Here is an 18,327-nt window from a genome sequence, read left to right on the forward strand (position 1 = left end):
ACCTATCACTTCTAAAACCATGTTGAGATTGGGTTAGAATCTCATTTTGATCAAAAAAGATTGAATATGTTTTGCTAATACATACTCTAGAAGTTGACAAGTCATGCAGGTAAGAGAAACAGGTCTGTAGTTGTTTGGCTGGCACCTGCTACCTTTCTTATAAATAGGTTTCACTCGAACCATTTTCCATATTTCTGGTAGTACGCCTGTGCTAAGAGTATATTTAAATATTTATGTTAATGTATGAGCAATACACAAAAAAGTTTGTAAAAGTACTCCAGTGATTTTATCAGGACCACATGATTTAGATGTTTTAATGTGTGTAACAGTGCATGAACACCATCAGAGTCAACTATTAAATTTGACTGGTCTGAGGTGAAAAAAACAAAATCCTCCGGGAGGTTTGATCCATCATTAGCTACATAAACACTTTGGAAAAAATCATTAAACATAAAAGCTTTTTCGGTAGGCAGTTTTGCTACTTCCCCATTAAAAGACAGGTTTGGGATAATATCACTGCCATATGCTTTATTTTGTTTGATATATCTGTAGAAAGGTTTGCTATCAAAAAGAATTATAATAAATAAATCCGTTATTAACTAAACTTATATCTTGAGCTACAAAAGGAGACGGTGGTGCGTGCCTATATAATAAACATGGCGGTTAAAATTCAATGTTCAAGAGACGAAAACAATACGTTTGTGTTACAACAAAAAAGCGTAGACATCTTTTCAAAATCATTTATTCAAGTTGATTTATTTAATGAATCGAATTTATTAAACTTGTCTATCTAAGTTCAGAAAGGGGTATACACATGTGCATGTAATTGGCTTGTCAGCTCTAGTCGTCCGCCTATTACAGTCTAAAGTGTTTTTTAAATAGTGGTATCTGTTTTTTTTCGTGATGCCACATATCTCGAAAAGAGAAGCCATTAAAAAGAACTAGCCACGTCTAAACTTTTTGTCACATATTTAAAATACTATACGCGACGTAGGGCCAACAATAAGACCAGCGATCTAAAATAAAATTATCCAACTGCATTAACAGTGCAGTAGGACGCAGCCTTGGAGATGTGAAAACAAGCTTACAGCGAGTAATATTTAGTCATTATCATTGATCTCGCAAGTCATTGTGCATGACAAACTGAAGCCATAATAGAAATCTTCATTTCACGCACCGCTAATCGTTTTGAAATATGTCTGCATAGACTGAGCGTTAACAATGTGACAATATAGTCTTCAAGTTCATTAAAGTGTTTAAAACAAAGCCTACCCCTCAATCTTTCTTTACCGCTCGCCGCCATTTTAGGAGCGCTTTACCTGCATTACTTATTTGGCGTAAATTCTCTGATAGGCTCTGATTGGAATAGTACTTAGCTTCAGATGTCTCGTCTAATGAGGCCGCCTAATACATCTTTATTTGTCCGCAACGTTCCAGACTATGCCAGGTAGTAATGATTTAGTTATGCGTTTTGTTGTAGGCGTTTTACCATTTGTAAATTTATATGTAAAAAATGTCTTTCGTAACACATTAAAAAGACATATATTCTATCTACAATTTTATCATTGTAAAAGAATGTTGTTAATATGCGTTTAATAGCTAATGTATTATCTAGTATCTGCTCTGTATTAATACCGTTATAGTGTAGATCATTTTGTACTGCGCTTTGCGGTAAATATTGGTATTGTTATATTGTTTTTAGGACTGACGAACTACGTGATTTATTTGGTAAATATGGCCCACTGAAGGATGTCTATGTTCCCTTGGACTATTACACGCGTCGTCCCAGAGGCTTTTGTTACGTACAATATCCTTGCCCTTACACCACTTTTTCATGGTTTGTATACGTTGACGGTATTAACATTATAACAATTTTGTTTTCTCAGATCCAATATTAAAAAAAGATCAAAGGGAAAGAGCCGTAAAGAGGCCACGCTGATAAGTGTTAGAGAAAGACAGAGCAGAGGGTTTGCCAAGCTAAAAAGTACAGTTCTGTAATTGATCCATACAGCACAGATTAACTATGAAAAGAATTACAGACAAGCTCTGACAGCTACAGAAAAGAATACTGCAGCCTCTCACACCGAATGCTACTGGCAGAGTCGGTTGCTATGGTGGTGCATTCAAAGTGATGGAGCTAAAGCTTCTCTCGGTATTCTTTTCTCAAAATGTGGTTTTGGCTCAGTACTTTAAATGTAAAGCGGTAACTGTAGTAGTTTTTTTCTGGGTCTTGGTGGTTACACATTATACCGTTTAGCATCTTCTTTGTCCTTGACCTTGCGAGTGTAAGTATGAAGATGAACGAGATGCCGAGGATGCTCTGCACTACCTAGACAAAACCAAATTTCTTGGCAGAGAGCTGGAGATTGAGTTTGCTAGAGGTGACCGTAAAAGTGAGTTGTTTGCTATGGTATTACCATGCACCACACAAGATTGTTCCATTTTAATCACTGTCATTTTTATTCATGATTGTCTGAAGTGCTGCTTGGATTTTATGGTCGCAAAATAGCAACATAGTAGCTGTTCTAAGTGTAGGGCACTCACTGAGTTACTTTATACTGCCCCACAATCTCTTATAATGTTGTTTCTATTGACAACAATACATTTGTGTCTATTAATTATGTAAGTTTAATTAAATGATTCAAACGCATCATTTCAAAGTAGATCCTGAATAAAGGCACATGTACTGATACATCACTGCAAATGTGTATGTATTTTTAATATACCAGAGTCATCCATTGGAATCATTTGTTCATTGTGATGTACGTGTTCTCCAGATCAAATTTTTAAGATGTATTTTCTGCTCGTTTATTGTCTTCACATGTACCGAAACATAGACTGCATGATTTATAGGCCCTGGCCAGATGAGGGGAAGATATGGAGGCGGAGGAGGAGGAGGTGGTGGAAGGTATGGTGGTGGAGGTGGGCGCTACAGAGAGAGACCCAGATACCGCTCGTGAGTTGAGTTTATGTTGTTGCTCTGTCATTCTCATCTGTCGGAATTGTGCAAAAATCATGGGTAACATCTTTTGCAAGCAGTGCCAATTTTATACGCATATCTCCAGTTCTAAATGATATAACTTTAGGCGAAGCTATAGCCCTAGAAGACGCAGTCGAAGCAGAAGTCGTTCAAGGAGGCGTTCTCGCTCCAGGTCATACGATAACAAACGTTCTAGGTCTCGCTCTCATGGATCTAGGGATCGCTCACTTTCTCCAAAACCAAAGTCGTGAGTAGTTTTGCTCGAAAACAGTCTCTAATGTCAAGTATAATCAATAACTACTGAATACAAGCATTTTATTTGAAACCACAAAACGATACTGCACACGTTGTAACTCAAGCTTTTTAATAAGTTCTCGACAATAGTTCTACAAATTATACAGAGTGGTCTTGCAGTATTTCTATTTGTTCTTTGTACACCCAGGTTACCAAGTAGCCGATGTTTAGTCAATTAGCTGTGAGAAACCAAAATTTTGATTTTGTGGTCATTCAGATGGAAGGGAGACAGTTTAGGAAATTATACAGAATGCATGCATGTTAATCAGATGTTTTTATGTAATTCGATATAGTATGCAAATGTTGTAGTAGAAGCAGATCTGGCAGTTACGGGAGACGGTCCCGTAGTCGAGACAAGAATGGCCATGGTGATAGCCCGAGAAGACGTGGAAGTATGAGGAGAGATAGTCCAAGGGATGAGAGTCCTCCTCCGCCCATGAGACGCATGAGTCTAAGTAGATCCCGTTCTGGCTCACGCGGATCACTTCGCTAATGTAATATGACACTGGACTCATTCAGATCCTTGTACATACCTTCTCATCCATATTACATAGCTCTGCTTGCATCCTAACTTTGCGTTTGATTACTTTTTATATATTGTATAGAGAATGTACAAAAAAGAATAAACTTGGCAGTCAGTTTTAATTAGTATCTAAGTAAACATAAAAACCGAACTTCCAAAATAGAACATTATATATCACACAACTGCTGTCAAAGGATATAATATGCACGGTGCCCTATTGTCGCTGGTCTATCTAGTCTACTACATGTATTTCAATCAGGACATTGTCAGGAACTGTTTCTACTACTTCTGGTGCAGTAGCTACTTCGGAAGGTTCTAGATGGACATCTGTGTGCGCTAAAGAGCATCCTACCATTGTTGGTCGTATTTGTACATTGGTGTTATTGCCTTGTTGCAGTTGCATTGCATCAGATGTGGCTTGCAATTGATTCATGTCTGTGCTGATGCCTTCCAACTGTGTTATGCCTGCGGGCTCTTGAAGTGTGATATCACCAGTGGGAGCTGTCTGAAATCGGTCTGACTTGTCCATTGATTCATCTATTTCCAGAGCTTCTCTTGGTATTTGGCTGTGCAAGGCTGCAGCCTGATAATTGTGAAAAAAATGGTGTAGGACTACATATTATTGCAAATGTAATACAGGCTGACAAAAATATATTGGCAGAAGCAATAGTTGGGAAAATTTCCTCCTGTATGTTCACAAAGGTAGGTATGTTAGATGATACCAAATCACATTCTTGATTGAAGTGACAAGGACTAATATTAGAAAGGTAAATTGTGCTAGTCGTGGATGGACCTTTAGGAAAGAATGTCCAACACTGTTTGAAGGATGCTAAGGGTTGTAGCTATTTCAAAAACACGAATATATAGAGGAATGGTTTTAGTACTACATCAGTAGTAATTGTCATACTGTTGACTCGATGATTAGCAAAAAGGTAGGGGGCAGGTGGAGAGTTCTAATATCACAAAATGTGTGGAAGTTGACTTCAATAGAAAATCCGTGTTACCTGCAGTGGATCCATCTCCATAGGAATTGATTGTGAAGTTTGCTCTTGAACAACAACTTCTGCAGTTTTGGCAATTCTAGTAGCAGTCGGTGGAATTTGAAATGAAATCTTGTGCGCCTTCAATCCTTCTACAATGCATACAATATAATGAATAAATCAGGAGTAAAATGAACAACTGACTAGTTATCTAATTTTTCATTCTCTTGTATTAATTAAACTGAACAATATTTGTTATCTTGGTGCCTGATGGCGTCCATCTCTGCAGCCAAATGCCTCATGTTCTTTGCCAATGGATGCCATTCAGTTAACTCCCTTATCCTCCTTGACCTCTTGTACCATTCAGTTGACTCCCATGCCTTCTTCAACCACTTTCACCATTCAAAAGTTCTACTATGGTTGTTAAGAAAAGTTACTAGTATACCTGAATGCACAAAGAATTTAGTCACTACTCCAGTGGCACCTCCACAATAAAAGCAAACTTTGAAAAAAATTGTGCTAGGCTTACGATTAGTACATTTAATCTTGCTGAGACAATTCTTTTATTTGTGGCTGGAATATTTATGAAGTATTTCCACGAAACACTGCTCGGCTAATCAACTCAGCTCACATACCCGTGGCGTATAAAACATGTCTCCTGGTGCATCAAAACCACACTCTGTACTTACTGTGGAGATATGCATACAATCTTTACTATAAAAAGCTGTGTCTGTTTATCTGAAGCCACAATTATATATTGGGAAAAAGAATGTTTTACACAGGAATCGAACCCATGACATTCCGTTTGGTAGAACGACACTATCACCTGTGCCAATCGATGACCTTACTGCATTTTGGAATAATTGTGCAGTTAGTTATTACCTCTGATGAGCTCTCATGGCTCACCCGACTACCAGACTATTTGTAGATATATACATGAGCAGAGGTACACATTTATATACGAAGTACAGGCGCGTATGCTCTCTGAATAGATGTATACATGTATGTACCTACCTGCAGTGTTGGCTATGGTTTCAATTGTTGTGTCAATGTGTCCTGTCACTGACTCTCCGTCTTCACTCAGACTAGGTGCAATTGCGTTCAGAGCGGATATGATGAGTTGAGTGACATTAGCAGTACCATCAGTAAGGTCCGTTATGGTCCCCAGTTTGATAGAACCATCCTCGCTGGACGATGGAACCAAGTCGGACTGTCAAATAACGACAGGGTGCAATGAGTTGGGTTACTAATAGTAAGAACACCAAACAATTCAATAAACATAAGCAGAAAGCCTTTGAAACAACATGAAGCCAACCAATATAAGGACACGTAAACACTTTTAGTGTCGGAGACTTTCATTTAGCATACTGCTATGAAAACTCCAGCAGAACTTCCAAGATTTGTGAGAATTTACGGTAGACGCTGCTATAACATAAACATCCTATATTGTAAATCACACTTGATGTAAAGAATTTATGTAAATTTTTTGCTCCGTATTACATAAAAGCCGAAGGACAGATGCAGCTCTTACGATAGCAATTATGTATTTTTGTTTTAGCTTTTTGAGACCTAAACAATATTTTGTGTTTTTTTTCTTTGCAACATAAACCTTGCTGTCTAGGAAAAAAGAGAAAAAATCAATTAAATTGACATAGAAGGTGTGTGCTCTCCTTAACTTAGCGTAAAACTACCGTAATCATGAACACTAAACCAAGTGATAGTGATCAAAAAGTCGTTGATACAAACCAATAATACCAGAGTTACTGTACAGTCACTAATAATACCAGAGTTACTGTACAGTCAGTAAATTAAAATGTTAGGTTTAGCTTTTCTCCGTTTGGAGGGCCAAAGGGATGAGTTTGGAACAATCTTGGAATAGATTAGGCAATTTAACCACAGATTTTACTATTCGTATAATGTGAAATTACTGTAACATAAACGTCTTGGAATGTATTACGGTATTTACATTGTGTGAGCGTCTCCTGTATATGGTCTTGTAATGTACATAAGTTTACATACGGCTTTTTTTAGGTTGTGAGACTTGTCACAAACTAAAAATAGACATCTAACTTGCATACAATATTGTTTTTATCAGCCATTAAAGCTACTCACTAATACATATTAATATAATAATACATGATAATAATATAATCATAATATAATACAATAATAACACATAATAATATAAATACAATAATAAAGATGACAAAGCCTACCTCATTGATGAGCCCCATGTCATGGTCCCTCATGTGATTAGTGAATAGTGTTTTATTGACTGATCGGTAGGGGCACTTGCTGCAACTGTAGCACTTATCTGAACCGGGGTGTTTGCTTTTTAAATGTAGCTTCAGAGAGACAGCCTGTATGCAGGCATAACTGCAATGAGGGCACTGGTAAGGCTTGTCGCCAGTGTGTCTCATACGGTGTCGTCGCATCGAATTGTGGTCTGCTGTCACATACTCACACAATGGACATCTATAAATATATGAACATGAGTAACAAGTACAATGGTATGTATGCATAGACCTATTAACTATACTTATATAGTTAATACTTGTATAGTTAATAGGTCTATGTATGTATAACATTATTAGGAGTGGTCATCATCAACAACATTATGTTTTTCATGACGAAAAGAAGAAAAATTGAAAAGACAAAAATCTGGAATTATTGAATTATGGTAGCAGAAATACTTAATGACTAGAGTTACATAGAGACTTGGCTGTCAAATAGGCATATCAGAGTAGCAACTATCCTGGAAATGCAGCAGATCCAGGATTGACAACTACATACAGGTAGGCTAGTAGCTAACCCAAGGGGTGCAGGAATTGAATTTGAGTTCTCGTACAAGTTGTTCATAGCTTTATCAGACATAAAGCAAAGCAAAAATCGACTCGAGTAGATAATTTCACATTGGTTCACAGCCCTTAGAATATATTGAGTTGTCTGTACGAGTCAATAACTGAACAACCCACTGGAAAATATTTCTCACAAAATTAAAACAGCACAGCCTATAGTAGCCAGACACTCTTCTGCCATAACATTCTGGTTTATTTACTAGAGAGAGTTGGAGAGCATTACTTGAAAGGTTTCTCTCCAGTGTGAGTCCTCATATGAAGCTGCATCATTGCTTTTGTAGCCGCTGTGTGGCCACAGAACTTGCAAGCGTATGGCTTTATCTGTATGAGATAAGTTTATGAGTACAGCTGTTAGGAACTCAGTCTCACAACATGCTGAAGGCTCAAATGAAACCTAGGATATTTTCAGTCAAAAAGACAGAAAACGCACTTGGAATTTTAGATTTTTCCTGAACCTCCGAATGGCACAAATTCCTTCTGTTTTAGCGGACATCTGCGAAGGATGACTGCTGAGCTAATGTGAGCTAGAATAACACTCTGGCCTCTCTTACAATTGTACAAGCGACAACGCGCTGCATGAATAGCCTCAGAATGATGATTATCTCTAAAAAAACTATTCAATGATTTTTAAGACTGAACAATGAATAAAGACATACAAAAGACCGGTTACTACCTATAAAAATCTAATTGTGTTCGCATCAATATAAACGTCTTCACTGTGTAGAGGTGAAGTAACCAACACAGGCTGAGTATATGATAGCCTGTGTTCCTGAGTATATGATAGCCTGTGTTCGTTTCAAAACTATGAAATTATCTATGTACCATATGTTCAGGACGATTAGCAGCTACTTTTTCAGATGTTTTGAGCCATGTGGCTTATTTAGAGGCTGCGGCTATTCTGTGGTTTTTTCTTTCACCGCTAGAGGTGCATTAACACGAATTAGAATCAAAACTAAAGAAAAGTTACGGAAATTTTTTTTAGTTATCTGACAGTGGGGAAGATGACTTCATGGGTTTCAACGGAGATGATTAATGCAAAGCATGAGAAATGAAGTTAAGTAAATACTGGTTATTTTCTATTGCTTCTGTTCCGTTTTAACCAACAAAATTTCTGCTGTGTTAAAAAGCATTGTTATGAGTTCTGCGGTCTGTACAAAAGGTGTGGCCTATGTATTGTGTTTTATTATTGGTTTTTTAAATACAACAGACGCGGCTTATATAGTTGTGTGGTTAATAGTTCGGGAAATACAGCATATATATAAATCTCAGTTTTTGTCATTTGTCATCCGTAAATGAGAACAAATGACATTAAGAACGAAAAATGCACTTCACACTGAAATTGAACTCAGAACCTTCAGTTCTACAGACAGGCGCGCTATCCATTAGACTACACGTCCAATTAGCATTACCAATGAATAATTATGCACATACTCATTACACTGGTTAAAATACTCTGGTTACTAACAGAACGCTTGAAAATCATGAATGCGTGAGAGATCATGAGGCTTAACGTAACGATTACAAGATAGCTTAATGACTCTTATTATAGTAAAGATTTAGACAAACTTATGTTACTAGCTTAAGTTACTCAAATTAGCAAATTTGTCAATTTTGCCATTGGCTAATTAGTCAACTTAGCCAATGGCAACTACATTACCTGGCACTGTTTATAACTGTTTTTATTACCCGTGCAACGTACCAAACAATTTCTCCTAACTTTTGGTCAGCTGCTATTGAAATAAAGTTAAGGATAGTATTGCATCTAACCCTGTTTTGTTCTAATAATGACATTCAAGTTCATCCTGGCAATAGCATTTATCCTATTACCAGTATTTCGGTAAAACGAATTGTGTTCGTCCAAGTCACAGTGTTTCTCAGCTACTACAGAACCATCCATCTTGGTAATACTGTTTTGAAATATTCCAAGAATTTAATATCTGACAGTTCGTATAACCTTGTTTATCTTGGTCGCACAAAATTGCTACTATTCTGTAGCAAAACATCAACATACAAAAGTGCAAAACATGCGGGATATAGCGCCTATGAAACAAGAACATTATTACCTTGCAATATATAGCATTAGAAAAATCACTGACCTTTTGATGCACAGCGTCTATGTGACACTGCAGAGACTTCTGGTTCGCAAATGTTCTTTTACAGGTCTCGCACTCTGCCTGAACAAACCAATGCCTGCCAGACACACTCTCTTTCTCCTTGATATCTACACCAGCTATATGCATTAGAGAGTGGTTCTTTAGCTGTGCCATCTGTTTGAATGCCTGCATGTATGTATCATAATTTATTAATTAGTAGAAATATAACATTAAGCGAAATAAAGATATGGTTTTAATATTCATTAAGTTAACCAAAATAAATGTAAGCTTAATTCCAACTTGTTAAGGTATGATGAGGCCCACATGTGCAGTAGCACTGCAGCTAGTCGAGGTGCTGGGCCCATAGGAATTGGCACACTCAAACAGCAAGGCTTAACAAATGGCTTTTAACATTAACTCTAAAACTAGCAAATGCAGAGGTTTTGCATAAGTCTTTTGGAAGACTGTTCAATTGTGATGGTACTCTGTATTCGATTGTTTGTTGACCTGAAGCAGTATAAAATAATGGTAAAGGTAAATTGGTTTCTAGAAACCTGGTTTTATAGTGTGACTCTTTTTTTGTTTTGTCATCACTTGAATAAAATTTTAAATAAGCTAACATTCAGAACTCAACACGTGTATGAATGGATCGAAATATCAGTGTATGCAGCTATAGCCACTTACTTTAGCTGCATGTATAGAAGTTATCAACAAGACGATGAACAAGCAGATGTTTTTTGCTAAATTTGTCACCAAATTTACTAAAAACTAAGGTTGCTAAGCAATGAAAAGGTGGGTACGAGAAATTAGTTTTTGAGCAAGTGAGATTTAGATAAAATGATTGGTTCATCGGTTAGTCAATTGCTGTAGCGACAGACTTCAGTGGTCATGTGACTTAAGCTTCCCATGCGCTGACAGTTGAGGTGCTGTTATCTACTTATAATACTTATCTACTAGCTTTCTCTCTTTTATTAGAAACAAATATTTATTCTGTTTATAAGTAAAAATTTTAAATTGTCTAGTAACAATGTTTAATTGTATTAGAATTCCCCACTTCTAGGTACCAGCCAATTAAGGGAGTTAGATGTGACTTACCTCTTATTTTAAACCCTCTACTACAAGCTCTGCACGAAATCACAACTCCTCGGCTAAAGTTTTTTTAGTCGCTCATTTTTTGTTAATCTAGACATGCATGCGATTTCTCAATCAATGCAGCTTGCCTAACTTAGAAAATATTTTTTCGTCTAGAATAAACCCTGAACGCAGACAAGCTACTCTGTCAAACAATAAACATGAAACCATGTTAGCTCACCTTATGGCAGACCTCGCATGTGTAGGGCCTCTCTGAACTGTGGATCTGTTTGTGAATGACCATCTTGCTTTGCACAGTGGTTTTATAGCCACACAAGTCGCAACCAATCATGTCCAGGTCTATCTACAGTCAAAGACAGTAGTCATGAGATTATATCAACACTCCCAAATCTTTAAATCCAATTTCCTTCAACTTTATACTCAAGCGTAATACCTACTTGGTGCAACTTCCATGCATGCTGCTTCAAGTCAGCCCAATACACCGTTTTAAAAGCTGTCTCTTCGCTGCAAGCCGGCTCAGGACATTTGAAGAGAAGCAACTGTGTTTTTGCATCAACCTCATTGCTGTGGGTTTTCATGTGATAGTCCAATTTGTCCTCAGTGGTGAACCTGGGCAGATGTGAGCAAACAATAGCGTGGCTTATGAACGCCTCACTTTGACTAATATCACCATCACATGTTGAATGATTAACTCATTTCATAAATAATTACAATGTACATACAATGATAGCTGTTCTCTAAGTACCAACTATCTTTTGCTGTTTTATTAGAAACAATTATTTATTCTATTTCTGAGTAAACATTTTAAATTATTTAGTAATTATGTTTATTTTTATTAGATTTTACAATCTCTGGCACCAGCAAACTGATATTGAATTACCTTTTTATTTGCATACAATAAGACTCTTAAAATATTACAAAGAGTTTTCTTCTCTTGTTCTAAATACTACATGATGACGCAAGCTGAAATAGGGCAAATCAACCTAGCTTACCTATTCATCAGATTTATTAGGAACGTGAAAAAGTGAAACTAGAGAGAACCGAACTATAAACCGCGGATAAGTGCCAGACATGGATTCATACTCACATAGAGTAAGGCTATAACAGTCAGTTATACTTCGACATATGAGCTTAATGCGTTCTGGGACTGAGCTTGTATGTCGATGTTCTCTTATCTCAATGCAATATTTCCTATGTAAAACAACTAAATACATGTATACCTGTTCCCATACTATGACATAACCCCTTAAAAACAGGATATTACGATAGAAAAATGTATTTTTAATTGCTGTAATTTACTTCCTACGCTCACAAAGTAACAAATAACTATATGGTGGTTAAGATCTGCAATAAAATTTAATATTACTATATAAAGTACTGTATAGAGTTCTTACCTTTAACAGACATGGTGGCTAACAGGGGTGTGAGAGAGACTTGAAAGCAACACGGGCGGTACATTAAACTTTTGTGATGCTACATAACATAAACTTTGAATTTACCTTTAATGAATTAAGCTCACTAAACACACACGCTTAAAGCTAAGTTTTAATCTCTTACTAAACTTGACTTTAACTTTGTCATTGTCTTATTTTTTTTAGTATCTGTTTCTGGCTTGGCACTTTTTGCTTTGCGTTCACTTTAACTTTTAGCGGACTTTTCTAAAACTTTTCTAATTTTTAAACTGATTCGACGAGAAAGCTTGAGCAATGCAGTTCTCGACAATGGCCTCTCGCATACTTAGTCATTTAACGGCTATCGATAACCGGCTCATATGCTCCAATCTCAAAGATTACTTGCATCTAAAGGCAGAAAATTGCTCAAAATTGTGCTTGTATCTCAATATTCTTGTATGTAGGAGCAGTTGTATCTTGAGGTATGACTGTATTTGACAGAGCCACAGAAAAATAAGCTAGGTGAATTATTACTCCTATTACCTCGCACGACATTTGTTGCATCTGTTAGGGGAAACTAGAGCTCGAGAGAGGTTTCTTCTACGAGGTCCTCGATGATGAAATGTGCTCGAATCATCACTTGCGTCCGGATTTGTCATAAACTTTGTCTTGAGTGGAACATAGTAGCTATCTGTAAGATGTCTGGGAACTCGGCGCTTTCGCTTGCCAGGAACCTCTATCTCGATATAACTGTCAAAAAAACCTATCTTGTTTTTAATCTCAGACTAAAATCTGAAAACTCACAGAGGTAGAGGTGACATTACCTTGTAATAAGCAGATTGTCATAAAATTATAACAAAATGCACTGTGTATTAGCACTGACATGATAACAACACTGTTTTGAGAGGTTCCGGATGAAATCATACAAATTTTAATTCAATGCAAAAGTATGACCCCATGAAAAGTGATGTGATGCTTTCAGTTTTTCATAACTATGATTTCAGAGATCAACAACAGAATTTAATCGATTTAAGCGTTCAATAATAATCAACAATAATAGTCGATAATTGATTCAAAATTTAAGCGTTTAATCAATAGAACATTATTAGATGTACTTTTATAAGAACATCACCCCACAGTTGGTATGGGAGCAAGGAGTTGCATCAGTGGAAAAACTGGTTAAAACAATGAGTGCCCTGGAAGAGACTGATGGCTCTAAATCCAATGACCCATAACTAAACCAAACAGTTAAGAGGTCTATTCACACACTCCGGCTTCGTAACTGGCAAGATTAGAAAAAATTTGACGGAGTTCTCGATGACCGAATAGATCCTTCATCTCCCACAGCTTCTGACTGCAATAACGAAGTCGATCTCATATACCAAGTCGAAGAGTCATCAACTATTGCTGGCAATGATACATCCAATGCTAACCATCCTGCCTTTTATTTACTGACAAAACAACAGTAGCAACTTCACACATTAGAGTTGTCTCATCCTAGTCTTTTCTACCCGCAAACTCTGACATTAGAGTTGTTTCATCCTAGTTTTTCTGCATGCAACCTCTGACATTAGAGTTATCTCATCTCTGTTACCAGTCACCAATAACTAGGAAAGAGCGCAGTGAGAATAAGACAATAGCCTGTTAATCACTGATAACAATGAGCTGTTATTAGTAGGAAAGTTGTCCGACAGATATCTCCATATGAAGTTATCAGTAATTCGTATGCTGCATCCCTAGACCTACAAGAAGTTTTCTCATGATGCTAAAAGCTAATACTTACGTTACTGTAGAGTCAGCTGGATCTTCATCAGGATTATCAACAGCTGTATCTGTCGGTTCTGGACTAGTTGGTTCAGAACTAAGGCCTTCCCTCTTCGCCATCTCTAAAAGCTCCGCTTTCGACTTACGACCCACTTTTTTCTTTACAACCTGAAATAGTTTGAAGAGTTGTGTACTCCTTGGAACAACCAAATGAACTGTAGATATACTAATTTGGCTGAAGAGAAACTTTCTGATCAAGCAATAATTTCATGTGAGCAAGTAGTTTTGTTTTGATGGGTTTGGTGTGCCTCTGGTTTCGCTGAAGCCAAAGTGTGAACAGGTTGCCACATCTCCGATTTCTGCTTGGGAAAGCCAAAAAAAAAGATTCATTGACAAGGAATTAAAAGTTGAAAAAAAAATTTCTGTACAAATAAAACTTCTCTAACCATCACTAAACTTCTCTAAAATAGACTACTATTCCACAAGAAGAATGTTTGCCTGCTATCTGCTATCTAACTACTGATAACTGATGAACAGATGTAAAACATGAGGTATCAGAAAGTGGGTTACCAAGGCAACACTACATTTAATACACTATGACCTCGATGAAATTCTGTCAAGGACTTCAAGTCTTTCAAAGGCATTCAATCTGCTTACAAAAGGTTAGTCAAACTAACACCCTGTAGACTGAAAAGAATGACATTAACCATCTTCAAAAACTCTCCAATGATGGAAGCTAAAAATGTATTTATAGAAGAGGTTGAGATGGGTAATTGCTCAGGTGTCATACCTGGGTGCCCATGCTAACTCATCATACCTGGGTGCCCATACTAACTTATCATAACTAGGTGCCCATGCTAACTTATCATATCTGGGTGCCCATGCTAACTTATCCTACCTGGGTGCCCATGCTAACTTATCATATCTGGGTGCCCATGCTAACTCATACCTGCGTGCCCATGCTAACTTTTCCATTAGGCATCTCCTGGCGATCTGCAATAGCTAACTCAGTGTGTTCTTTGCTTGTAGTTTTAAAAGTAGTACTACTATTACAAGTTGGAGGGGCATCCACTCTGTCCGTAGCGATTTCAATAGATGTAGAATTCAAGCTTATTGCAGTCGCAGGAGCGGAAAGATTCTCAGCATCAGCTTTGTGAGATTGAACCATGTGTGTCTTGCAGTTTTCCACAGTCTGCAGTCAAGTGAACACTCTGTGATTGACAGTCTTTAGTACACACACAGAACATTCATAATATAAATAGTATGTACTGCTATATAACCTTATAAATCTGCTTGGCAAGTTGAATCATGCACTAAAGTCTGAGGCCATTTGCAATAATATACCAACAAAAAAGTGGAACTACATCAATAAATTTGCCACCATTTTCAAGTTCAGAATCTCTCTCCGAGTTTCTTAGCTATCAGCCTTTACCGGCAATGTTCTGTCTTGTTATGTCGCTAAGAGGGTCTTCAATGCAAAAATGGCCTTCTTCAGTCTGCGTATCGTAGCCTGACAGGCGCCAAGCTTGAAACGGTGTTATAGTTGCCATGTGAAATTTTAGTCATAAAAATCATCTGGTCATATGTTTAAATATATATAACTAAATATATAAGCATAAAATGTGTACGCATGCCCACACACATATGTACTTCTATAAATATATATTTCTAAAAGTCCGTCTGTCGTCCTTCAATATGTCCAGCAATAGCTATTATTAGAATAGCTGTAGCTGGACAATGCTGATGCAACGTAATGGCATACCGTCATTAGAAGCCTAGCATTTAGCAAGCTCACCTATTTTTCCATTGGCAATGTGCCAGGCCATTTGGCAATGGCCTGCCACTTGCTGGAGAGTTGCTTGCCAGCAAGTGGCAGGCAACTCTCATTGCTTCTCATTGCATATAAGTTGATTTTCAATACCATTTTTTATTGGCAATATGCCAGGCTAATAGCAAGTGGTAGGCAACTTTCATCACATCTCATTGTTTATAAGCTGATTTTAATACCCGGGCAATGCTGGGAGGCACAGATAGTGTGATATATACATGTGTGGATTTCTTTATCTGCTGCATAAACTTCTGATAAAAAGACAAATAGAGTTTACGAGATTGTTGAGAAATATATTGATGCGCTGCTTGACACTAACCTAGAGGTCTCTAGGTATGTCGATCACTAACCTAGAGGTCTCTACGTATGTTGATCACTAACCTAGAGGTCTCTAGGTATGTAGATCACTAACCTAGAGATCAACTTAGTTATTATAATGTGATAATAACTAAGTTGATAATTATAGATGATGTCAACTTGTGTTACAAGAATAGAAGAGACCTACTTGAAAGCCCATGTTGCATTGGCCACATAGAAAAAGCTCTTGTTGTGGTTCAGTCTGAGGAAATATCTCTCCAGCTGATCTTCCACTTGCTGTATCCACCAACACCACCTGATTTTAATAGAATTGAGCGCTTATTCACTTATTTCAAAGGAACTTAAACATTCTGAGCAACATTCGGAGGTTCCGAGAAAAGTAGTAACTAACTTGCTCTGTCGTCGCATCATTCACGTATGTCTGTATGCTTATCGGCTGTAGACCACTGCCCTGCATGTACTGGCCATCTATCGAAGCGCTTGAGTCATCTACAAGGGTCATAAGTGTGTTGGTGCTATTTGCTTCAGCTACATCCTCCAGGCAATCAGTTCTGCTCTACAGGAGTGAATTAGAGCTCATAAATATAAATGCCATCTAGACAAGAACTGCAACAACAGAATATGATAAATTTGACCTTGGAATGTATGAAGGAATTGCTTCACCCTAAAGTTTGATAATCTCCTAGCAGCTTTGAGTTTACTCATATTTGTGAATAAAATATATATCACAGACACTCAAGGTCACAAAGGAGGATGATAAAATTGAAGAAATGCTTACAGCTGTTTGTTTCTTTATTTAAAACATAAACTAGGGTTGACATACACTATTTAAATTATTGATTTATCGCAAACTTTTTTATAATTAATTACATGAAATTTGAAAATTTTTCGCTTACTCTCACTGCTTCAAGAGCATTACAGTGAATGTATACCACATATCTGAGTGGAGTGTCAGTTTGTATTTATTTTTTGGTCCAAACCATGTAGCCCAATAATGCCATTATTACAAACTATAATTTTAAACCAAGACGTAGAGTAAAATTTTGCAGAAGATTTTAGATGCGACAATATTTTATTTTAGCGCGCGTGTACACACCACAATTAGTATCATTACGTGTTCGGAATATCAGATAAAATTACAATTCTGACCTTAAATTTATTTATTCTAATCTACAATTTATGCATTTTTTAATCTGAAATAGCATTTACTCAAGTTTGTAACCCAATATAATTAGTGTCGAATAAATTACAGTAAACCAAGTACATATGATCATTCAAATAATTCTAAACTTACTTATTGAAAAAATATCATTTTGCAAATTAATTATTAAAAAAAATTATTATGAAAAAATTATATATATTTTCAACTATGCTTATGGTCAGTGTTTGCTAGTTACTCGGCTAGCAGTTGATTCTGGTTAGTCATTTTCCTTATTGCCATTGTTGTCTAGCTATTTTAAAAGGAGGAAAGGTATGCTTTTGAATTTAGAGAACTTGGATTTAACATCTCCCAAACATGCAAAATTTGTTACAGAAGCCATGCATTTCAAGTTAAGTCATTCTATGAAATTTTGGAAGTACGCGAAAACTCGCGTAAAAATGGTCATATTTGTTCTTTCCAAGAAACCGTAAACATAACGCATTTTCAATGGTTGAAAAGGTATTTCCACAACACCGCTGAAGCTTGGAAGTGCGGATAGCAACATTTAAACTCACAGAATCAAGATCTGGTTGAGAACTGTTAGAGTGCTGTGATGGCAAGTGTTTGGCCTTCACGTGATTCACCAGGTCTTCTTGTTTGTAGCAAATGAACGGACACGCTTTACATTTAAATGTAGTGATAACATCAATGAACTGAGACACCACATCCATAGCGTCTGCTTGAGGTTCAGAGTCATCCATGAGATGGTATACACAAAGGCTGCAATATATGGATAGTATTAGAATGGCTATGAGTGCGATTGAAATAAAATAGTTTACCAATGTAGCCTATATAACCTACCAACAGCGTACCAGACAAAAGCGATTAAATACTTCAAACACATAAAAAGCTGCTGAGCTTTGAGTAAATCATGATTAATAGAGACTGAATTTTACAACATTTTTTTTATTGCCTTGAAAGTTGACAGTATTGGTATGTGCAACGTGAACACCATTTATTGGTCAAAAATACCGAATAAAAGTATAAATCAATCAGTTCATGTTA

At 36.8% G+C, this 18,327-nt stretch overlaps 3 protein-coding genes across 6 annotated transcripts; 1 reads left to right on the forward strand and 2 right to left on the reverse strand.

Moving 5' to 3' along the window:
• The first annotated feature begins 1,279 nt into the window (after positions 1-1,279).
• Positions 1,280-3,919, forward strand: LOC137386754 (serine/arginine-rich splicing factor 10-like). 4 transcript variants are annotated; one of them, XM_068072883.1, is made up of 6 exons: positions 1,280-1,447; positions 1,703-1,806; positions 2,289-2,393; positions 2,854-2,956; positions 3,087-3,227; positions 3,584-3,919. In XM_068072883.1, exons 1-6 carry the CDS (start codon positions 1,383-1,385, stop codon positions 3,765-3,767), a joined length of 702 nt encoding a protein of 233 aa, XP_067928984.1. In that variant the 5' UTR covers positions 1,280-1,382; the 3' UTR covers positions 3,768-3,919. The 4 variants fall into 4 exon arrangements, with proteins under 4 accessions (XP_067928984.1, XP_067928986.1, XP_067928985.1 ...); XM_068072885.1 differs by having other exon boundaries at positions 3,587-3,919; XM_068072884.1 differs by having other exon boundaries at positions 1,703-1,802; positions 2,285-2,393.
• A 75-nt stretch (positions 3,920-3,994) lies between these two features.
• On the reverse strand, positions 3,995-14,970 carry LOC137386753 (uncharacterized). Its single transcript, XM_068072882.1, has 11 exons — positions 14,925-14,970; positions 13,995-14,143; positions 12,755-12,961; positions 11,258-11,429; positions 11,041-11,163; positions 9,732-9,914; positions 7,859-7,956; positions 6,994-7,252; positions 5,792-5,987; positions 4,802-4,929; positions 3,995-4,380 (listed from the first exon to the last, which is right to left on the reverse strand). Exons 1-11 carry the CDS (start codon positions 14,955-14,957, stop codon positions 4,030-4,032), a joined length of 1,899 nt encoding a protein of 632 aa, XP_067928983.1. The 5' UTR covers positions 14,958-14,970; the 3' UTR covers positions 3,995-4,029.
• A 1,305-nt stretch (positions 14,971-16,275) lies between these two features.
• On the reverse strand, positions 16,276-17,993 carry LOC137387983 (uncharacterized). Its single transcript, XM_068074500.1, has 3 exons — positions 17,838-17,993; positions 16,513-16,677; positions 16,276-16,416 (listed from the first exon to the last, which is right to left on the reverse strand). The coding sequence occupies exons 1-3, from the start codon at positions 17,991-17,993 to the stop codon at positions 16,276-16,278; spliced, it is 462 nt and encodes a 153-aa protein (XP_067930601.1).
• Positions 17,994-18,327: the final 334 nt, after the last annotated feature.

The sequence above is a fragment of the Watersipora subatra genome, chromosome 2, assembly GCF_963576615.1.
Source record: "Watersipora subatra chromosome 2, tzWatSuba1.1, whole genome shotgun sequence".
Classification (NCBI taxonomy): domain Eukaryota; kingdom Metazoa; phylum Bryozoa; class Gymnolaemata; order Cheilostomatida; family Watersiporidae; genus Watersipora; species Watersipora subatra.

Excerpts from the sequence above, each read along its gene's own strand:
- LOC137386754 (XM_068072883.1), top strand. The coding sequence starts at position 1,383 with ATGTCTCGTCTAATGAGGCCGCCTAATACATCTTTATTTGTCCGCAAC. Across the intron at positions 1,807-2,288 it reads CAGAGGCTTTTGTTACGTAC|AGTATGAAGATGAACGAGAT; the intron begins AATATCCTTGCC and ends CTTGCGAGTGTA. Across the intron at positions 3,228-3,583 it reads CTTTCTCCAAAACCAAAGTC|TAGAAGCAGATCTGGCAGTT; the intron begins GTGAGTAGTTTT and ends CAAATGTTGTAG.
- LOC137386753 (XM_068072882.1), bottom strand. The coding sequence starts at position 14,957 with ATGCCTAATGGAAAAGTTAGCATGGGCACGCAG. Across the intron at positions 9,915-11,040 it reads CATGCGAGGTCTGCCATAAG|GCATTCAAACAGATGGCACA; the intron begins GTGAGCTAACAT and ends ACATACATGCAG. Across the intron at positions 7,253-7,858 it reads ACTGGAGAGAAACCTTTCAA|ATGTCCATTGTGTGAGTATG; the intron begins GTAATGCTCTCC and ends ATATATTTATAG.
- LOC137387983 (XM_068074500.1), bottom strand. The coding sequence starts at position 17,993 with ATGGATGTGGTGTCTCAGTTCATTGATGTTATCACTACATTTAAATGT. Across the intron at positions 16,678-17,837 it reads CTCAACCAGATCTTGATTCT|AGCAGAACTGATTGCCTGGA; the intron begins GTGAGTTTAAAT and ends TCACTCCTGTAG. Across the intron at positions 16,417-16,512 it reads ATGATGCGACGACAGAGCAA|GTGGTGTTGGTGGATACAGC; the intron begins GTTAGTTACTAC and ends TATTAAAATCAG.